We start from the raw sequence: 18,032 nt of genomic DNA on the forward strand, positions 1-18,032 counted from the left end.
CAAAGGTCATGCGCTCTGCCACAGATGCCGATGTTCACAAGCCCCGAAGTCAACCATCGAGATTCTGTCACATCTGTTCCAGGACCTCGAAGAAAGTTGGTTTAGTCGCTTGCGGCAATTTCTCAACCGGCTCTTGTCGCAAGGTCATCTGCCAAAAGTGTTTTACAGAGTAAGTTGTTTGCTTCCCCGGAAAACTTCATTGGGCCCTCGGTTGTTTCTAGAAGATGCTAATACTTCATGTTTTGTTCTTTTTTTGCACGTGCATCCAAATCGAATCGGAACCTATGCACCTCAGTCATCAATGGAACTGGGAGGAAGCATCGAATCTCGGGGCCAAATGGCTGTGCACTCACTGTCGTCGCGAGTGCCCGGAAAGAGCCCAGTGCGCTATTTACAAGAGGACAAATGACAGAAGACGCGAGCAACAACAGCAGCAGAAATCAAGCAAGGGAGGAAGCCGCTCCGCCCCCAAGTCCAACGGAGGTGATTAAGGAGATGCCAGCTCGAGGGACCTGAACATATCTCATGCTTGACCTGAGCAGTGTGATGGCCATGTGCGTGGAACATTTAAGGAAATATTTAGACTCACGACCTCATGCCCGTCATGTCATGCCCTCGCTCGTTGTCGTATATTTATTATACGAGGCTGGAAGCATCGTCACGTTCATTCTAGACATGGAAACTGGTTGTACCTCGTCCCTGTCGAGGCTTGGCGTAGGGCTAGTTACTGTAAAAGAGAGGGTTTTCGTTGACTTTGGAAGCAACTTTTTCGGGAGGGCTCATTGCTAGTCATAGATTCAAACGTTCGTTTGGTCCAGGAGAGGTCGCAGCCCTGGGCGTTCACCGATTACCAGTTCATTGTAGTATCGCGAAAAGGAGAGGGATGGCAAGACGGCTACTGAAAGTTTGAGAAACACTAGAGAGCAAATGCGAAGGCCCTGTAAAATGCGTATTGGAAGGGTTCAGTGCTGAATTCTCAAGGGCCATAACGAAAACAGACATGGCAGGGCCAATCCAGTAGGAGCATGAGCCTTGAATTCATTTTTGACCATGCAAGCAACTGGCCACATATCGATGCCAATGCTTCATCACAATTTCAAAAAAACAAAGTTTTGGGTTTCTCCAATCAGACGCCGTAGCCAGAGGCGGAATTTGGCATTTGGCAGCAACAAGAAAGGAAGCCCTACGGCTGTACGACATGAATTGGTGATTTATTGGAGAAATCTGGCCGGAAGAGGAAAACGATGGGCCAAAACGGGAAGCCGGGTACAGTACCCATTCCTTGTTTTTGGGATGAGAATAGCTGTTGTCCTGTGAGTTTTCAATTCAAAAGATATTCTGCGCGACTGCTCCGGCGATTTGTCACCGTTACAAAATAGCTATTATTTAACTGAAAAAGCGACTCTTGCGCAGCAGCATGGAGTGGTCGCACTCAGCACATGGGCCAGTGCCCTCTGTGACCTGCACTCTGTGTGCACTTGAGTGCTGAGTTCAGCACATGGGCCAGTACCCTCTGTGAGGCGATCTGTTGGCTGATGTCACCCTGCCTGTGACTCTCAACAGAGGCACTTGACGATGTGTCGACTTCAGGTAGTTCAGGCGTGGATCAGAAAATATCTCCCCCCGGTCATCTGCTTCCAGGCACATCGAATCCGGTTGCCGAGAGGTACAACGAGCGCATGCGTATGTGGTTGTGTCTTTCTTGCAGGCGGCGACAACGCATGAGCACGACTCCACAACCCATCATAAGTTTTTGATTTTGGCCAAGAGTTCAGAAGCTGTTGAATGCATTAATTCATGATTCTTGTGCGGAGATACACAATCAGTGTGGATTGGTGCAGCAACTTTAGACACCCCACACACTGGAACACGCCGACTCATTCTCGATGCTTTTCCAATTAAAATTTTCGTGCTCAGTCATTATGCAAAGTCGCAAAACAGTCTCATACAGTAACCATCACAATTCTCGTACTGTAAAGTCCCATCTTTGCCACTGTGTCCGACACAGTGGCAAAGATGGGACTTTACAGAGGAATCGATGATATGGACACAGTGTGTCCATACAGTATCATCGATTCCTCTGTAAGTAATTTGTCATATGGCCTGAAACAGTAACCATCGCTGTACCTTGTCGAAGTGGGTCAGCGATGCGCAGTACTTTCATCACTGAAAGCATCCTGGGCCATGCGCATCAAGAGTTTATATGCCTCCGTCCGTCTTGGGTGCTTTCTGTACTTGTACCCTTCGAGTGGTACTCCACAGATCTGCACAGCGTGAAAGAGAGTATCAGTTCGCTCACCTACGCGGCCAGACAGCCCCTATCGATCCCCCCTAGGCGAGGTGCACGCTTTCGTCCCGTCATGAACAAAGATACAACAAGTCCATCAGCAGCTGTCCTGCGCAGCGTAGCTTCCTCTGTGGCTCTCGACCTGGCCCATGCCCCCCTGAAAAGCAAGCACCACGACCGTCTTACCAACCTCACCAAGCAGCACATCGCTTTGGAGAAGTCGATGACCCTCACCTCAGAAATGGTTACCAAGGCATTGGGCCATGCTGACCAACTCATTCGCGAGGCCAGGAATTGGCATGCGATTGCGGAGGAAGGTCTGGGTCTCACTACGGATGTTGAACAGTCCATGAGTCGTATTGCGGGCGTGGACATGAACGCTCTCCTTACGTCCTCGGAACGTGCCGAACCATGATCATACTGTCATCGATGAGTGGCAGGGTCGAGATAAACAAAGACCACACACGTTTCTTTATCTTCCTGCTCCTTATTTTAACACCTTGTCGCTACGTCGGATACATGATTGCTAACACTAGCCCCCGTGCTAATGGCTCGCAAAGTGCATACAAGTCAAACTTCCACAATGCGGCATTCGGCTTCATGTGATCCTCACCTTGTTGGGCATATGGTGAACAAGTGGATGGTGGCAGTGTGTGTTCCTTAAGTTGTATTGCGGTGAGTGGGTCCTCCGATGCTGCGATGGAGACAGCGTTTGGTGCACCATCTTCTTTTTTTCTTACCAAGGACCCGTCCTGTCGAAAAGGCAAGTTAGAGTAGGTGCGGCCGGCCGTCATGTTGTCGGCCTGATCAGGTTCCGGTCTCATACCGGCGAGCTGCATTTGTAGCATTCGAATGTCGGCACCCTTAGTATAATTTTCATATCTCAACTCATCGTTCTCTAAGGTGAGCTGTGTAATTTGCACCTGTTGCTTTTTGATGAGCTTTTTGAGTGTGATATTCTTCGAGTGCATGATCTCAAGGAATGAGGAAATGTCATTCAACAGGGGTTTGTCTTCGGGCGGTCTGTTTTCATTCCCTTCCGATGCATCCCTGCAAATATCTTCTACTGAAGTGGGCGATGCTTCTCGGCATTCGAGGTTGTTGTATTCATCAAGGCCCAATGTTGTGTGGATGGCCAGAAGAGGCGGTCCAGGATTTTTGAAGTCACGAATGCACGCTGCGGAGTCCGTGTCCGAAGCCTGGTGCTCATCATCCACATGAGCGGACATTTCCGATGACGCTGCTGTTTTGTTCCCTGGAGACTTGGTCCAGGTCCCTCACCCGGGTCCGAAGCGCTTTGTGAAACCAATTTGTTGATGCTGCACTACTGGCAAACGAATTATTCTCGCACGAGGGAAACGATTTTGAATTCCTGTCCCCTGGGCTGTAGTCGATTCCATTGGGAGAGAGACAGAGTAGAAGATTTCATACTATTTAATATCTTACGAACCGCTTCATGCTTTCCAAATGTCATAGGGTAGAGAAGGGTTTCAGTCTTTGGTCCGCGAGGGGACCTTGCAGATGATTTGGTGATTGGGGTGGATGAGAATGTCGGTCCGGGCTCCAGTAATTTTTGAGCTGAACATCTTATCATAATTTTCCATCGCAGAACGTAGCCGTTCGGGAAGAGAAGTGCGATACGGCTGCCACGTTCATGGCCTAGTATGTTGGCCGCAGTGCTTTCTGTTTGACAAAGGCCCCATACGACAGAGAAGGGGATGTCGCTACGGCTATAATAGCTTTTTTTAGCATACCCACCACTCACATTCGGCGAAATCGAAACGTTTCTCCACACCTAAAGCCAACCGACTGCGCAGTACATACTGTACAGTACTTGGGTACGTTCTCTCTGAGAGGGACGGTGTAATCTGAAGAAGCTGCTGAAGAGTTTTTTTTCATGCAACGGCCCTCGGTACAGTACCCAAGGGTACCATACAGCAGACAGCAGCAGCACAGCAGAGTGTATTTGGACTTACCACCTCGTAGCCGGGTGATAACTCCTATTTATCCAACGGGTTAGGATAGTGGTCTCTTCGGGTCTATGCGGGGCATCCCAAAAGGCTCTAGCATACCTCACTCCATCATGGAGATGCCCATGGTAAAGACTCTTTACGGGACCCATACAGGATCTCTCTTTGCTAAAGAGAGACACTGTATGGGTCCCACACAACAGTCTTCCAGATATTGCATCCGAGATTCTGGATATAATGTTATTTCGACGCACGCGAGAATATAAGGATTATGCGCGAGCACAGCAGTATTGCTGAGAGTATTGCGTCACTGTGTTTCTAGTTAATATATCTATCTATATCTATATATACAGTATATAGTATATGTGCTATATTCTTAGAACGGAAATGAAATTTGCCATTCACTCTCAGGCTTCAGCTGAAGCAAACGGGAACAGGTGAGCGTGCAAACGACGCAAGGGTGAATAGTGTTATGTGAGATGATAGTGGCGTTTTAAATCTGTCATCAGAGGGTGAGAACACCCTGCACACACTTCTAGAACGGGTTAACCATTTCTTTGGTATGTGCAAGATACAGATAGCTTTATTAAAGGACATGTATTGAAGATTCGTGTTTGAGAGCGTTCTTTGCGAGTTGCTGCTCGAAGTACTTCATCTTTAAAAAACGTTTTCATTCACTTTTTCAGAGCCGTACACATCCAAATTAAATGCTCTTCCTCAAAAGTTGTTTCGTGAAGCAGTCTTTTCGTTTAAAGAAGGCGTCTCTCTAATTGCGACTGGACCACGCCATTAATGTTTTCTAAAAGTTCATTTCTCGTAAGGGAAAGTGCTTGAGACAAAGGAACGACTGCCACACAAGTATAAGTTGCGTGTTGATCGGAGAGAATAGTACTTTCTTCTCATTTCAATTTAGTGATGTTAGACCGCCGAATCCGTCGTCCAGACACAAGCGCTGAGAAGTAAAACCGCTTGGGCTGCTTCCTCGGGGAGAGCCATGAGCTGGACCTGAGTAACAGCGAGAATCAACTTGCCTCAAGTTTAGCGAAGAAGAGAGTGCTTCATTCTCTATTCCGCGACTAACTGCGACGAAGGACGTCATTTTCCTCATCCTCATTCCTAGCACTGCCCGGAGATCTCCGTGTCTGCCTTTTTCCATGCTGGCGACTCAAATTAAACTCATGATTGGGAGCAAGTGCATACAGTGGGTCGAAGGACTGTGAATCAGCACGAGATCCGAGACGTGAATGACGCTGCCTCTCCACATCTTTTCTCTGAGGACCGCCTGCAGGATTCATTGAAATTCTCTCTGACTTGTCCACGGGCCTGTCATTTGCCCTTGTATCTCTCACTTCCGAGTTGGGAGGCCTTGAGGTTTGTATTGGAGAACGATGATCTCCTCTGCGACGAGTATTTATCTCCATCGCGCCATACTTAGATGCATCGACATCATGCTCATGACTGGCTCGCCCACCGCGAAGATCAACTTCCAAGCGCTTGTGGATCTGTCGAAGTTCAGTGTATAGCTCGTTTAGCTTGCGCATTGACCTGTCATGGAAGCGATTGTTAGGAGAATGCTGAAATCGGTGTGATTTCTAAACGTCTAATAGTCTTGGTTATGTGGATAAACGCGCATGCCGCTTACCGAGATTTTTCGGCGTATCTTGTTTCAAGCTCCGCTATGTGCCTCTTAAGATCCTCTCTCTCCATCTGGAGAGACTTCTTTTTGAGCCGTTCATCGTCCAAGGCCTACCCAATATACTTGACAGTCAAACACGTCAGCGAGGCGTTTTTATAGCAGGCGAGAGGTAAACAAGAGGCTATGCCGCTTACCTTTGAAAGTTTCTGCGTGGTTGCTTCTGCTTCGTTGGCACGCTGTTTCATATTGTTAAGTGCCAGCACATGCTGAATAGATTCGTTTTTCTTTTGCTTCGCCCAGAACTCGAGCCCCATCTGCAACGTTTCGCATAACTTTTCTGGCTCAAATCCAAACATTTTTGCGCTCGTCTTTCTTACGTGCACGTCATCCGGCTTCAAGACGAGTTCTCCGATACCGTCCTTTGCAAGGACGGTATCACAGAAAGGACATGATAACTCTTTCTCAAAACTTTTTTCGCTGCATGGTTCACCTAGAAACAATAGAAGAGGAGATTGAAAACGATGGCTCTGTTAGGATGAGACATGCAAGTGCACAACGGTGCGCATACATCGCCGCGGTGAGATGGATTGGAACGAAAATCATACAGAAAACATGATGACATGATTTCGTAAAGACAGCGACCTGGCCATCGATTTCCGACCAGCACTCAAGGCAACGCATCGCATTCCGTCGATTATAAAAAGTGCAACGAAGCGTATGGAAGATGGGACTCCTGCGGCGAGGAGACACGAATTGTAATGAGTTGAGATGCAAGCACAGCGCAGAACTGATATTGAATCATTTTCATGTTTACCGAGTTTCGTTTGGTACGTCTACAAAGTTTCATTCTAGAGGGCGAAGGTCGTTTTTCGCTTCGTCCTGTTCTCGGCGATGTTCGCAGAGGCGTTTTGCAGAAGATCTGGATAACCTGGAGAAGGTACAGTCGCTCGGAATGTGATCATGTGGTAGCCGTGGTACGTACGGGATACTACTGTATAACGTAAAAATGATTAGAATTTTAGGCGTCCTCTTCCTAGACCTCAACATGTCACTGCGTCTGTAATGCTTTTGCATTTGCTTTTTATTCTCTGAAACTGTCGAATCATCACAATCAACTGCACATACAGACCCTCCAATTCTTGAAATGTGAATATATTTAAGCTAGTCAGTTGGCCGGTCTTCCTCTGCTAGGCACACTCACGCACCCAGCGTTTAACCTGCCCTGCAGGCTCCCACATGACGCCATCGTAACGATTGTTTCTCTTTATCTTCTCATCCACCGGTTTTAGTCCCTGCTTGCAGACGTCTTCAACTGCCTGTGACGAACGAACAAGCAACCATATCGGAGCATTGCGTGCATCGATCGGCGGTGCTTGTTGCATTCCATTTCACGTTTGGCACTTTGTGGAAAAACCAAGTTGTTGGCTGCAGTCAGTGATTACCCAACATCACTCCCCAGAGCTGTCTCAAACTCTCTAGCCGGGTGTACAAGGTTCCGGCGGTCAATTCACAGCGGTCAATTCACATATCGCTTGGGGAGAAAAAGTTATTGTATCCCCCGTTCTGGTTGGAGCTCTGTCGACGCATAGGTCAGTCCTGCTAGGTTTTACCCCGCCGGACAAGCCTGGTGCATTCCCTCACACACCATGGCGGCTCCCATGAAGACCAACGAGGCTCAAGTACACGAGCTAGTGCTAGATCTCACAAACCCGGAGAAGGTAGGTTATTGTTTTCCTTCCGAACATGTGTTATCGGACCCCAGTCAATGCGAGCAGAAAGAATTAACAAGACATCTTCCTTTACTTGCGGAATTTCCTTCCGGATACAGCGCGAAACCGCACTTCTAGAGCTCAGTAAGAAGCGCGAAGCGTTTAGCGACCTTGCTCCGATGCTCTGGTATGGGTTGGGGACGGTCGCGGCTTTGCTTCAGGAAATCATCTCAATTTACCCCTTACTAACTCCTCCGGCCCTGTCGGCACATGCAAGCAATCGCGTCTGCAACGCACTGGCCCTCCTCCAATGCGTTGCCTCTCACCAAACCACGCGCACTCATTTCCTCACTGCACACATTCCACTCTTCTTGTATCCGTTCCTGAATACAGTCTCAAAGACAAGGCCGTTCGAGTACTTGCGATTAACCTCGCTCGGAGTCATTGGAGCCCTGGTCAAGATGGATGCTCCGGATGTTATCAACTTTCTTCTGCAAACAGAGATCATTCCCCTCTGTTTGCGCATCATGGAAACTGGTTCAGAGCTGAGCAAAACTGTCGCTACTTTTATTGTCCAGAAGATATTGTTGGACGACACTGGCCTGACCTACATTTGTGCGACACCGGAGAGGTTTTACGCGGTCTCTACCGTCTTACGCAATATGGTTGCCGCGCTCGTGAACGCTCCAAGCGCTCGCCTGCTGAAACATGTAATTCGATGCTACTTGCGATTGTCTGACAATCCTAGGGCGAGAGATGCACTTCGACATTGCCTACCTGAAGCTCTTGATGATGATACGTTTGGAAATCTTTTGGAGACCGACCCGTCAACGAAGAAGTGGCTCATGCACCTGCTCTATCAATTGGATTCAAACACTCCCCAAGTGGGTCCGGGGCAACCAATGTAATGCAGGAGAGTTTGGCATCAGCAACTGGACGATTACTACTGGCATTGTATTTATAGCTCTCGAATGCTCAATACTTCGCTGTTGGTACACGACGACTCTATTTATTTGATTAGAATTGATGTTATCCGAAGAAATCTTCCAAGTTGATTCCTGCCGATACGTCGGCGACAGGTGCTGTGGATGGAGTTATAACTGCCTCCTTTTCAGCTACTATAGGTTCGACGATTTGCTTTTTTGCAGATTTCTTTGAAGTTGATGCAGAACTTAGCGCCATCATTGATAGAGCGGCAAAAGGGTCGTCAGATTCTTGTCCTTTCTTTCTGGTGCTCACCGGGCTTGTGGGAGTTCCATTGTGTTTATTGGGTGGAGAGGCAGTGTGGTTCTCTTGCTGCTGTCGCACCCGCACTTGTTCTAGAGCGCTTGCCTCTGGGAGGCTCTCCGTTGGTTCCTTTGGCGGAGGAGGGCAGTCAGGTGGAGGTGGCACGTCCTGGGTTTCCGAAATCGACAAGAATTGCATGGGGGGCGCTGGCGGCTGAGATGGAACCAGCGGACTTTTGGTCACAATCGTACTGTTTGTGACGGATGCGGATAACCGTGATGTCAGCGTAGGGCTGGTTCTCGCCGGAGACGTAGCGATGCTGTTCAACCGCCACGCCGAGATGTCGCCTGGGCCAGGCTTTTGGCCGCCAAGGGGGCTCATTGAAAGGGGCTTTCTCAATTGCTGAGGTGACTGCTTCGTAGGAGTTTTGGGGTAGATTTGAGTTGCTTGCTGCGGTATTAGCAGCGATGTCGTCGGCTTTGGTAAACCCTGTGACGTTTGGTTGGTAAAGGTGGTTGGCGTGCGAGCATATAGGCTGGCAAGTGACCCGCTCAAACCTCCAGTTCCATTTGTGTGCACTGGAGACACGATAGTATTGGTGGTTGTGTGTGTCGTTATTGGCTTTTGTGGCAACGCACTCTCAAATGCCCCGAAGTCTGCGAAGTCTGCGAAATCATCTTTGGGAGGCGCGGATAGCGGTGCTTTCGATGTCGCGTGACTGTGTAGAGGATACGTCTTTACAGCAGGATCCGGGACAGAGTTAGGAGCAGACGTGGGCCCCGGTGCCGGATCTCCAAAGTCAAGCAAGTTTCGCTCTGGTGCTGGCGGCGTGGGTTTTGCCGCTTTTGCTTCGAAGGTGCCCGCCGCGTCCGAGTTCTCCAAGACCCATTCTACAGCCCTCTGTAAATCCCCTTCTCCTGCTTCCACTGCTCGCGAGGCCAGCTGCACGGAGAAGCCCATGTTCATAATCTCCTTCATTGTGCTTGCGCGCTGTAGGGCATTCTTGGGTCGCGCACCGCTCCCCATGCCTCGGGCAGAGTTAAACTTGGCGGTGCTCACTCCATCATTGAGCCCAAGACCACCTGCAGTAGACTTAGAGACACCAAATCGACCACCATAACTCATCCGTGTTGCAGTCCTTCCGCTGGAATTGACATCATCGTAGGCACCAGTTGGCTGCTCAGAGCGTATGCCAAGCCCTGGGCGAGCCATACTAGCAGCTCCGCCCATACCAAATGAAGACCCTCTTTGTGATCTGTGAGAGGGAGCCCCACCTCCGAGACCTCCATTTTCAACCGTGATGTAGCGCTTTTGCTCGTATTTCTCTCGTATGAATCGTTCAATTTGAGTGGAGTCTCCGGACATTGGACGGCGGAAATCGGCTGGCAAACATGCTTCAAAGTACTGCGCAGCTTTCGCATTTCCGAGCTTCTGGAACCGCGCGACTTGAGCCGGTGTCCATGTATCAAGTGTAATAGACCTGACTTGTGAGATATGTGTTCCCAGTTTCCGGTGAATCCCACTGCATGCAATGCATACGAAAACTCCGAGATTTGTCGACGCCCATCGCGGTGATGGGCCCCTACAGTCTGCGCACGATTTGTTCTCGGACAATTGCCTTTGAAGAGACAGAGGAAACGAAAAGGGAGACCGCCGGAAGTACAAGGCGACATGTGAGAAGTTCGCAGTTAGAAAACAGTTGTGGTCATGATCACCGACTGCAAATGTGTGGTGAGTTTCACGTACATCATTTTCCGCAAAATGGCTTGGTGCTTCGCGTCGAGCTCGGGATTCTTTCTTTGCGACATGATGGACGCCCTGAGAAGATAGCAGGGTTTCTTCCGAAAACAACGCTTCACTCCTAATAGCACGAACGGAAACGGGGTGCTCTAACTCTAAACAACGGGACGGGGGTCTAGCCGAAGGTCACAGACATTGGCTTATAACTGCCGATGGTTCGAACACTTTTAGCAACCAATGCGTGGAAACGGAGAAGCTGGCGAATTTCCGTTTTTTGAGACACAGACGCCTCCATATCCACATAAAATATTGACACTATCAAATTAAGACATCATGAAAAAATGATATTTCTGACATGGTTTTTGCAACAGAGGATTGAAAGAGATAACATCTTTCGATCGCCGTCAGGAGCACGTACCGTACAGTAGGACTACTGGTAGTCTCTCTGCCGGTCTGCCGGTGGCCAAGGCTTTCGTAAACTCTCAAGGGTTCAAGGTTAGTTGGCGTTCAGTATCAGAAAGCGTGCTGCACAAAATTATGCTTAACGGTTTTTTAAGCGCTGCCGACTATGAAACAGACTCGGGGTTATCTTATGTAGTGCGCTCCCTCACGGCCGTAAAGGGAAATTGAAATCAGAGTGATGTATATACAAGTTGCTTCATTCCTCGTGCATGATCTCAACATTGTGAAGAGCTAGTCCGTACCCGAACAGACCGATGTATACAGTATTGTGCTAAGCTTCTTTATTTTACAGGCTTGCTTTTGAGAAGAGTGACATTGTTTGCTTCTTGTATTGTCGCCAGAGAGTGTATAGAAGCACCCTGCGTATTCTTCAGGATCAGTTGAGTTTGAACCCTCCGAGTTACGAAGGCGCTATTTTGGAGTCTTCTATGCACCCTGACCAATGTTGATACCTGCCTAGCGGTTTGGGGCGCACCAAGGTCTCGCGAATCAGCTTACTACTGAGCTTGACTTCTAACTAGTACAAGACTTCTCGCAGAAAACTATGTTGGCGCTTCATCACATCCAGATGATGCTCAACATCATCTTTTGTTGTCTCTACATGACGTCGTTCTTTTTTTGCATCTCTTGCGTTTGTATCCTGCTCGCTGAGCATGTCCAGTTTGCTCCTTTCTACCCTTAAACCGAGACTGCTTAACAATTTGAGCGTCCCGGATTCGACTGAGGCTCCAGATATGTCCATTAGCAGAACCTCACGCATGCGAACATGACGCCATTTCTTTTGCTTGTGCATTCTTCTAATTTTCTGCCCCAATTCTGAACCTCTCTGCTGTATATCAGCGTTGTATCCTATCAAGGACTCGACGGCATCGGAGGCATTAAGAGTAAGAGGTATTTGCATCTCTGACTTATGAACATCATTTGGATTGTAGTACCAAAGGTTCTTCCCGGAATGACCTTTTGAAAACCACCCAAGCTGCAGCTGGCTCCACACAGTATCCTTGGTGGGTCGTCGGAGGAAGAGAATTGAAATTTTTGCCAAGTCTCCGATCTCGTCCAAAATGACATCTGCAAATGTCTTGACGAACATGTGACTCGTTTCAGCGTATACAACGTCTTGGGGCGTCCCTTCGAGAGCTTCACGTATAGACGATAGCTTTAATGCACTGCGCTTCTGAAACGTGTCCTCTCGCTTACCCTCTATTATCACCTGCTCAAGTATAGGTCCGTTCATTTTCGGCTCCGGCTCATGTCGAGCAATGATACCTTCGGCAACATTGAGCACATTTCTGAGGTAGGCGGAGCCAGACCTACCCGGTGAGACACAAAAGATAAGATGACGATTTTGGAAAAACTCGGCGTCTGTCATGGCAACCTCCTCCGAGAGTATCGCCGCCAAAGTATCTTCGGATGCACTTCGGCTGGCCCAAAGAAGCATGAGATACAAAACAGCGAGAACAAGGGCCCACGCTTGCAATACATGCGGGAGACTGTATCGCTTTCCGTTTGCACTGATCCCATTGCGTGCGACTCGTCCCCAACTTCGCCAGAATGCATTCCAGTCGGGGAGGCTTCCGCTCGCCGTTCGCTTAGCTCCAGGCATATCTCTTTTCCTGGTTGATGACGTGGCCAGCTGCAACGGAGTTCAATTTGTGTACGGAGAATGCTCGTTCATGCAACTAGGTTGTTTTCTCTTCTGGCAACCCCAAACTATCGCAACAGTCCCTCTAGTCAGTCGGAAGATCGAGAATGCGGTACTTGTTGCGATCTTAGTGTTCTACGCAACTGGCCCATCCTTTTCAAAGCAAAACACACGGAGGCCTTGACTCTTCGGCATAGCCGCTTTTCACTGTTGCTACGGTAGAGAGCGTGGCTACTGGGCCGCGAATAGGAGCAAAACAGTGATATCTTGGAGATGGAGCGTGCTTTGCTAAACAAGTTCCTATCTGAATTGGCTTTGAACTCCAGAAAGTTGAAAAACAGTGTTTTTTATATCATTTTTGACGGGCATTTTCAAAACACTGTCCATAGAGTGCTGTGATCGCACATGTCTCCACACAAGTGTCGGCGTGTACAATGAAGAGTTGACACGTGGTACTTCTCTCATACCCCGATTGATCCCCAACACCGTGCATAAATATTCACATCAACCCGATTCCCCCGCACATTTCCATTTTGCACCGCAAGATTTTGCTATTGCAACGAGTCCTTAACGAAGGCGTAGCGGCAAAAAGCTTGGCAAAGCCTTCAAGAGGGGTAAAGGAAGCGGAAGGGGACACTTTTGAGGTGTCACAGCTCACGACAAGAACATTTCGCACGAAGAAGTGCGAGCTAATTTGTCCACAGCGGCACATCTCGTCTTCAAGTCTGAACGAGCTCACTCTCACGGTTATCTACCTGCTTCCGGGGAGTTAAAATTCTACACGGCACAAACGACCGGCCCCTGCTCGCGCAGTTCGAAAAGCTTCACGATGAATCACTGTTTAGATCCTGGACAAAAACTAATCGGGTACGCAGGTAAAGATGAGCTGAAAGCGGCATTTGAAGAAGTCTTACCGGACAAAGTTGGGGTCAAAAAGTTCGTCAAAGATTTCAGAGAAGTCCATTCGCTCAATGGCAGGACTATTTCTCCAGTTCTGCCACTGCTAAAGCTCGGAGGCATTTCCTCAAATCGTATGGCCAACGAGGTGAAGAATGCCCTTGTTGACATCATGAAGCGACAAATAGCAACACTGGAACAAGAGGCTTTGCAGGCTTTATTAGACAAGAGCTATAGTTTTCTGACAGTTCCCGAGCTCTCACCAATTGGTATATCCGTATTGGAGCGTCTACACTACGTAGACCGCCGTATTTGGGCACAGATTGTTCAGAATGGACTCGATGAGTCTCCGTATACGGATTTACCGACTTCGATTAAGAAAAGGATATGGCCCCATGAAGTGTCCGCGTTTGATCATGAGATTGACAAGGTGCTGGACTGCATCACCGAGCTAACAACCCCTCCTGGTATAGAGGCATTTTTTGTGACCCCAGACCGCAAGAAAGCAAGGTCTGAGGATCCCATACTAACGGATCTAATGCGTCTGTCGAATGCGGTAGCCTCAGAAGAAGGCATGGTTGCTCGCATTGTCGACAAGTTTGTTCAAAAAGCTACCGCAGCTCAAACCGGCTCTAAACGCATCGCTATTGCAAATGTGTATCACGATTTTCTGACTACCGTGAACCCTCGTGTCAATCCGTCACTGACCTCCTTGAGGAAAATGGCAAAGTTTTTGGACACCCCGAATGGCGAGGATGACATCGACAGCGACGTGCTGGGATTCATTCGGAAGAATATTGGAGTTGAAGCGTCTTGTGCGACTGTTGGGTTGCTGGTTGCTTCGTCTTATTCTCGAGATTTCCTGGCGTTTCAATTGGTACTGAGACTACTCAATCGCAGGGGCTCTCTTGGTGAAGGGAGGGATCAGACAATACTGGATTGCGCTGCAGAACATTTACGTGCTGACCCTTGGATTCCAGACCTCACCTTCTTGACCCTTTGCAACATGAAAGCGGCAGCACTCATTTCGGAACACAAGGCCCCGACTGAAACGGAAGCCAACATGCCGTTCCAAATGTTTTTCCCTCTCCTCATTCATGAAATGGAGCTAGATGACCAGAGATTTAGTGATCAGTTCTATGCCATGAATGCCGCGCTTCCAGATCCCAAGTTTTTACAGATCGTGCAGGCCGGGAAACTGGAACGGCGTGTCGTGACATCATATTGCCTCCAACTTTTTGGCCACGGCAACTTTGTCGGCCTCTCTCGCTTCCGATTGATTTTGGATGTCGCTTTCCACCAGATGGATCGTGAGGAAGAAGTACGGGAGACGATGATCGCTGTCAACTTGTTGCAACGGACAATAGAGGAGATGCACTCAGGTATGGTATCTTAGTAAGTCTTATCATGTACGATATGAGAGTGAAACAGATTACACCAACAAGGTGACTTGCGTTTGAAGAAGGCGACGTGATCGACGCCCGTGGAATGTCCATAGCGAAGCAAAAGCTCAAAACCCCAAGTTCTGTATCCTTGCCCCGCGGCCTTACCAACTGCAGAGACTCAGCGCGCAATAATTATTCGATTTACGAAGAAGGTTAACCTAGTTAGTCCTAGTCGAGCCCGACTACATTTTCTAAGAACGCTACAGTTGCAATAGCGACGGGGAACATCAAGAGAACTTGAATACCATGCCGAAGGGTCATGACCTTTTTCTGACTAATCCATCCCACGAAGACCTCGACAACAAGAATGGAAATAGTTTCTGCAGTAAACTGCCATGCTAGCCCCTTCACCACTATCAAAAACATGAAAATAGACAACACGAAAGTATTGTTCAGAATTGCGGCTCCTAGTAAGGTAGAAAACGATATCGTAACAGTCTTACGTGTCTTCTTCACGGCGTATGAGTACGCGGCGAGGACTTCAGATGCGTTGCTGGCGAGGGGGGCCAGGACAAAGGAAACGTAAAAGGGTGCCACTCCAATGCGCTGCCCGACATCGGTCATGACGGTGACTACAGGATCGGAAAAGATCAAAACCAGGGTAGTACCGAGCGCCAACATGAGAAAGGATCTGCGCATTACGTTTCTGATTTGAGTTTCGGGATCTTTGTCGCGAAGGTCATGGGGAACTTCTTCGTCTTCTTCTTCACATTCCGCTCGAGACGCTTCAGATCCCGCCTGAGCGGCCCCTTGAGCCTCTGTGTCTTGCGGAACAGCAACGGGGTCGGGACTTGAAGCAGGATCTACACGAGATTCAGCCTTGGACATGATGAATTCGGGCATTGCCGCGACGAACTCGTTCAAGGTGATTTTCCCGTCTCCGTTGGAATCCATTTTAGTGTAAAGCATAGTAGTTTCCTCCGGGGTGCACTTCTCACCAAGATCACGCATGAGGTTTGTAAGCTCAAGCTTGTCAATCCTGTTGTTGCAATCCGTGTCGTATTCATGGAAAAAAATTTTGAGTAAGGACGAAAGTCGCTTCTTGTTCCGCTCTTCTGCGATCAGTCCCGTGGACTCATTAGCGTCTACTGCAACGTCCCAAAGTTCCTTGAAGGCAGCAGATAGCGATAGTTCGCCATGACGGATAGCTTTTTGCTTGAGCTCGTCGACAACGGTCTCGCGATACTCGATCTCTTCTTGCGGCGCCGTTATCTGATAGTGCAAGTACCAAAAGAAGAGGGTTAAGCAAATGACCAAACAGATAATAGCTGGAATTTTTTCGCTCTTGGCTGCCGCTCTGGTGGCAGAAGCGGTCTGATCAGAGGCGAAGAAGGATCCAGTGCTTATAGCTGCGGCTTGAATGACAAGCAAGGAGGTAGCCGTGACGAGCATGATACGACCCGAGATTCCAACCATAGGCAGGGGCTGGACACCAGTGCGGTCCAAGCTCATATTTCCCGGTGGGTGGAGCTTGTGCGGCTTCTGATGGTATGTTGCGACACCATTGACAATGTTGACACGGCCGGCGAAGGTTGTAAGAAACCAAGGGATAGTGAGGAGCATGGCGGTGGATCCTGCCAGGGCTCCGACCCCGACTTGAAGCGTTTCCTGAGCATCAGGGCCAAGGCCTGAGAAAAGGACAATAGCGCCGTCTGGGACAGCACCAAGAATGGGGAGGACGACGGAGCCGACGATGCCGCGGAGAGAGGGGACGAGAAGCAGAAGCTCGGATCCCTCTGTGATTAGCTGAGAGGCTTTGAACAGGACAACACCGTAGACGCAAAGCAGAAAGAAGACCTGAATGAGACCGGAGAAGGGGGTAGCATCGCAGCGTAATGCGTCCAAAGCCGGGGAAGCGGTGGCTTCGGCGGCGGTATCAGAAATGTTGGTCGAGGCATGAGCGCCGACGGACGTGCAAGCGTGGCTCCAGTCGCGGCCACCGGGAAGAACGGCTGGCGCAATGAAGAGAGACTCCATGAGGGCGAGTTGCTTCTAGAGAGGGGTCCGGGGGTTGCTTGAACTCGATGCAGCAGATGTTGGGAGTGATGAAGAGGAAGAGGATTCAGTGCTGCAGGGCGATAGCGTATCTAAACGTATCTGAACTAGGCATGGTGTCTCCTGTGACCAACAAAGTGGCCAATTAAGCGTAATGACGGGGTTTCGGAAAAATGCCAGAGGGGCTCAGCGCATTGGGCAAGTGAAAGATTATCGGATGAGCCATTGGTTTGTGATGGTGTCTGTTTCTCACACGTTCTATTCAACGACACCTCAGCGGCGGCAATAGAGGTGGCAGGAACACTGCTTACAAATCTCGAACGTCACATGTACGGTATGGGTTTACGCTACAAGCAGGCAGGCTCGGGTGATAGGGTGACGCAAATTTACCACAGAAAAAGGATTTTTCACTAATGTATAATACGGTAAGCCGCAATGGACCACCGTAACGGGTAAGATCACGATCACATTTAGTCAACAGATTTCTGCTTCTGGCGCTACTTCGAAGTACCGCATCATTTGGCAAAAACAGTTGTCGCGGGGCTTCCCGGACTTGTCCCCTGAGCAATGACTGCCTTCTCATTCTGCGCTGTATGTGCAGTTGATTGTTAACGTAAACTCATAACTGACATTCATTTTCCAACCACAAGTGCAACTCTTTCACCTACTGTAGCATTCGCAAACAAGTCGGATTTAACAGTTCATGATAAAATGTGGCAAGTGTCCGTTTTTTTCTAGGCATGTCTGGTGAAAAGGCCGTATCTTACCAAGTCCTTCACCGATTTTGACTTTTTAAAGCTCAATGAACACATAAAGCGCGCATATACAGTAGCTTTACAACGGCAACGAAATCACATCATGTGTTCATTCAAGGGAATGAAGTCACTTAAATAAACCCTTTTTACAGGTCTGAATCGCATGGAAACTAATTTGGCAACCTCAAATAATGGCCGTGGCCCGAAAAAAACTCTTTATTCTAACAGTCCGTTAACTATTTGGCAAACATAAACTATTTTGGCAAC

General features: G+C 48.8%; 12 protein-coding genes; 7 read left to right on the forward strand and 5 right to left on the reverse strand.

Annotated features, from left to right (window-relative positions):
• Nucleotides 1–237: 237 nt before the first annotated feature.
• Nucleotides 238–516, forward strand: CHC_T00000280001 (hypothetical protein). Its single transcript, XM_005719349.1, has one exon. The coding sequence runs from the start codon at nt 238–240 to the stop codon at nt 514–516; it is 279 nt and encodes a 92-aa protein (XP_005719406.1).
• A 9-nt stretch (nt 517–525) lies between these two features.
• CHC_T00000281001 (hypothetical protein) lies at nt 526–789 on the forward strand. Its single transcript, XM_005719350.1, has one exon. It carries the CDS (start codon nt 526–528, stop codon nt 787–789), a length of 264 nt encoding a protein of 87 aa, XP_005719407.1.
• Nucleotides 790–2,147: 1,358 nt separating this feature from the next.
• Nucleotides 2,148–2,702, forward strand: CHC_T00000282001 (hypothetical protein). The gene has a single exon (XM_005719351.1). The coding sequence runs from the start codon at nt 2,148–2,150 to the stop codon at nt 2,700–2,702; it is 555 nt and encodes a 184-aa protein (XP_005719408.1).
• Nucleotides 2,703–2,719: 17 nt separating this feature from the next.
• On the reverse strand, nt 2,720–3,516 carry CHC_T00000283001 (hypothetical protein). XM_005719352.1 is given in 2 exon segments: nt 2,720–2,793; nt 2,794–3,516. The coding sequence occupies 1 exon segment, from the start codon at nt 3,514–3,516 to the stop codon at nt 2,794–2,796; it is 723 nt and encodes a 240-aa protein (XP_005719409.1). The 3' UTR covers nt 2,720–2,793.
• Nucleotides 3,517–6,379: 2,863 nt separating this feature from the next.
• Nucleotides 6,380–6,574, reverse strand: CHC_T00000284001 (hypothetical protein). Its single transcript, XM_005719353.1, has one exon. The coding sequence runs from the start codon at nt 6,572–6,574 to the stop codon at nt 6,380–6,382; it is 195 nt and encodes a 64-aa protein (XP_005719410.1).
• Nucleotides 6,575–7,196: 622 nt separating this feature from the next.
• CHC_T00009471001 (cell differentiation protein rcd1) lies at nt 7,197–8,510 on the forward strand. XM_005719354.1 is given in 3 exon segments: nt 7,197–7,539; nt 7,540–7,611; nt 7,722–8,510. 2 exon segments carry the CDS (start codon nt 7,540–7,542, stop codon nt 8,508–8,510), a joined length of 861 nt encoding a protein of 286 aa, XP_005719411.1. The 5' UTR covers nt 7,197–7,539.
• Nucleotides 8,511–8,595: 85 nt separating this feature from the next.
• On the reverse strand, nt 8,596–10,892 carry CHC_T00000285001 (hypothetical protein). XM_005719355.1 is given in 4 exon segments: nt 8,596–8,631; nt 8,632–10,447; nt 10,576–10,637; nt 10,638–10,892. 2 exon segments carry the CDS (start codon nt 10,635–10,637, stop codon nt 8,632–8,634), a joined length of 1,878 nt encoding a protein of 625 aa, XP_005719412.1. The 5' UTR covers nt 10,638–10,892; the 3' UTR covers nt 8,596–8,631.
• Nucleotides 10,893–11,288: 396 nt separating this feature from the next.
• Nucleotides 11,289–12,634, reverse strand: CHC_T00000286001 (hypothetical protein). XM_005719356.1 is given in 2 exon segments: nt 11,289–11,548; nt 11,549–12,634. The coding sequence occupies 1 exon segment, from the start codon at nt 12,632–12,634 to the stop codon at nt 11,549–11,551; it is 1,086 nt and encodes a 361-aa protein (XP_005719413.1). The 3' UTR covers nt 11,289–11,548.
• A 60-nt stretch (nt 12,635–12,694) lies between these two features.
• On the forward strand, nt 12,695–12,895 carry CHC_T00000287001 (hypothetical protein). The gene has a single exon (XM_005719357.1). It carries the CDS (start codon nt 12,695–12,697, stop codon nt 12,893–12,895), a length of 201 nt encoding a protein of 66 aa, XP_005719414.1.
• Nucleotides 12,896–13,502: 607 nt separating this feature from the next.
• Nucleotides 13,503–14,966, forward strand: CHC_T00000288001 (hypothetical protein). Its single transcript, XM_005719358.1, has one exon. It carries the CDS (start codon nt 13,503–13,505, stop codon nt 14,964–14,966), a length of 1,464 nt encoding a protein of 487 aa, XP_005719415.1.
• A 92-nt stretch (nt 14,967–15,058) lies between these two features.
• On the forward strand, nt 15,059–15,172 carry CHC_T00000289001 (hypothetical protein). The gene has a single exon (XM_005719359.1). It carries the CDS (start codon nt 15,059–15,061, stop codon nt 15,170–15,172), a length of 114 nt encoding a protein of 37 aa, XP_005719416.1.
• Nucleotides 15,173–15,183: 11 nt separating this feature from the next.
• CHC_T00000290001 (hypothetical protein) lies at nt 15,184–16,992 on the reverse strand. The gene has a single exon (XM_005719360.1). The coding sequence runs from the start codon at nt 16,990–16,992 to the stop codon at nt 15,184–15,186; it is 1,809 nt and encodes a 602-aa protein (XP_005719417.1).
• Between the last annotated feature and the right edge of the window lie 1,040 nt (nt 16,993–18,032).

Source organism: Chondrus crispus, genomic scaffold, assembly GCF_000350225.1.
Source record: "Chondrus crispus Stackhouse genomic scaffold, scaffold_484, whole genome shotgun sequence".
In the NCBI taxonomy this organism is placed as follows: Eukaryota; Rhodophyta; class Florideophyceae; order Gigartinales; family Gigartinaceae; genus Chondrus; species Chondrus crispus.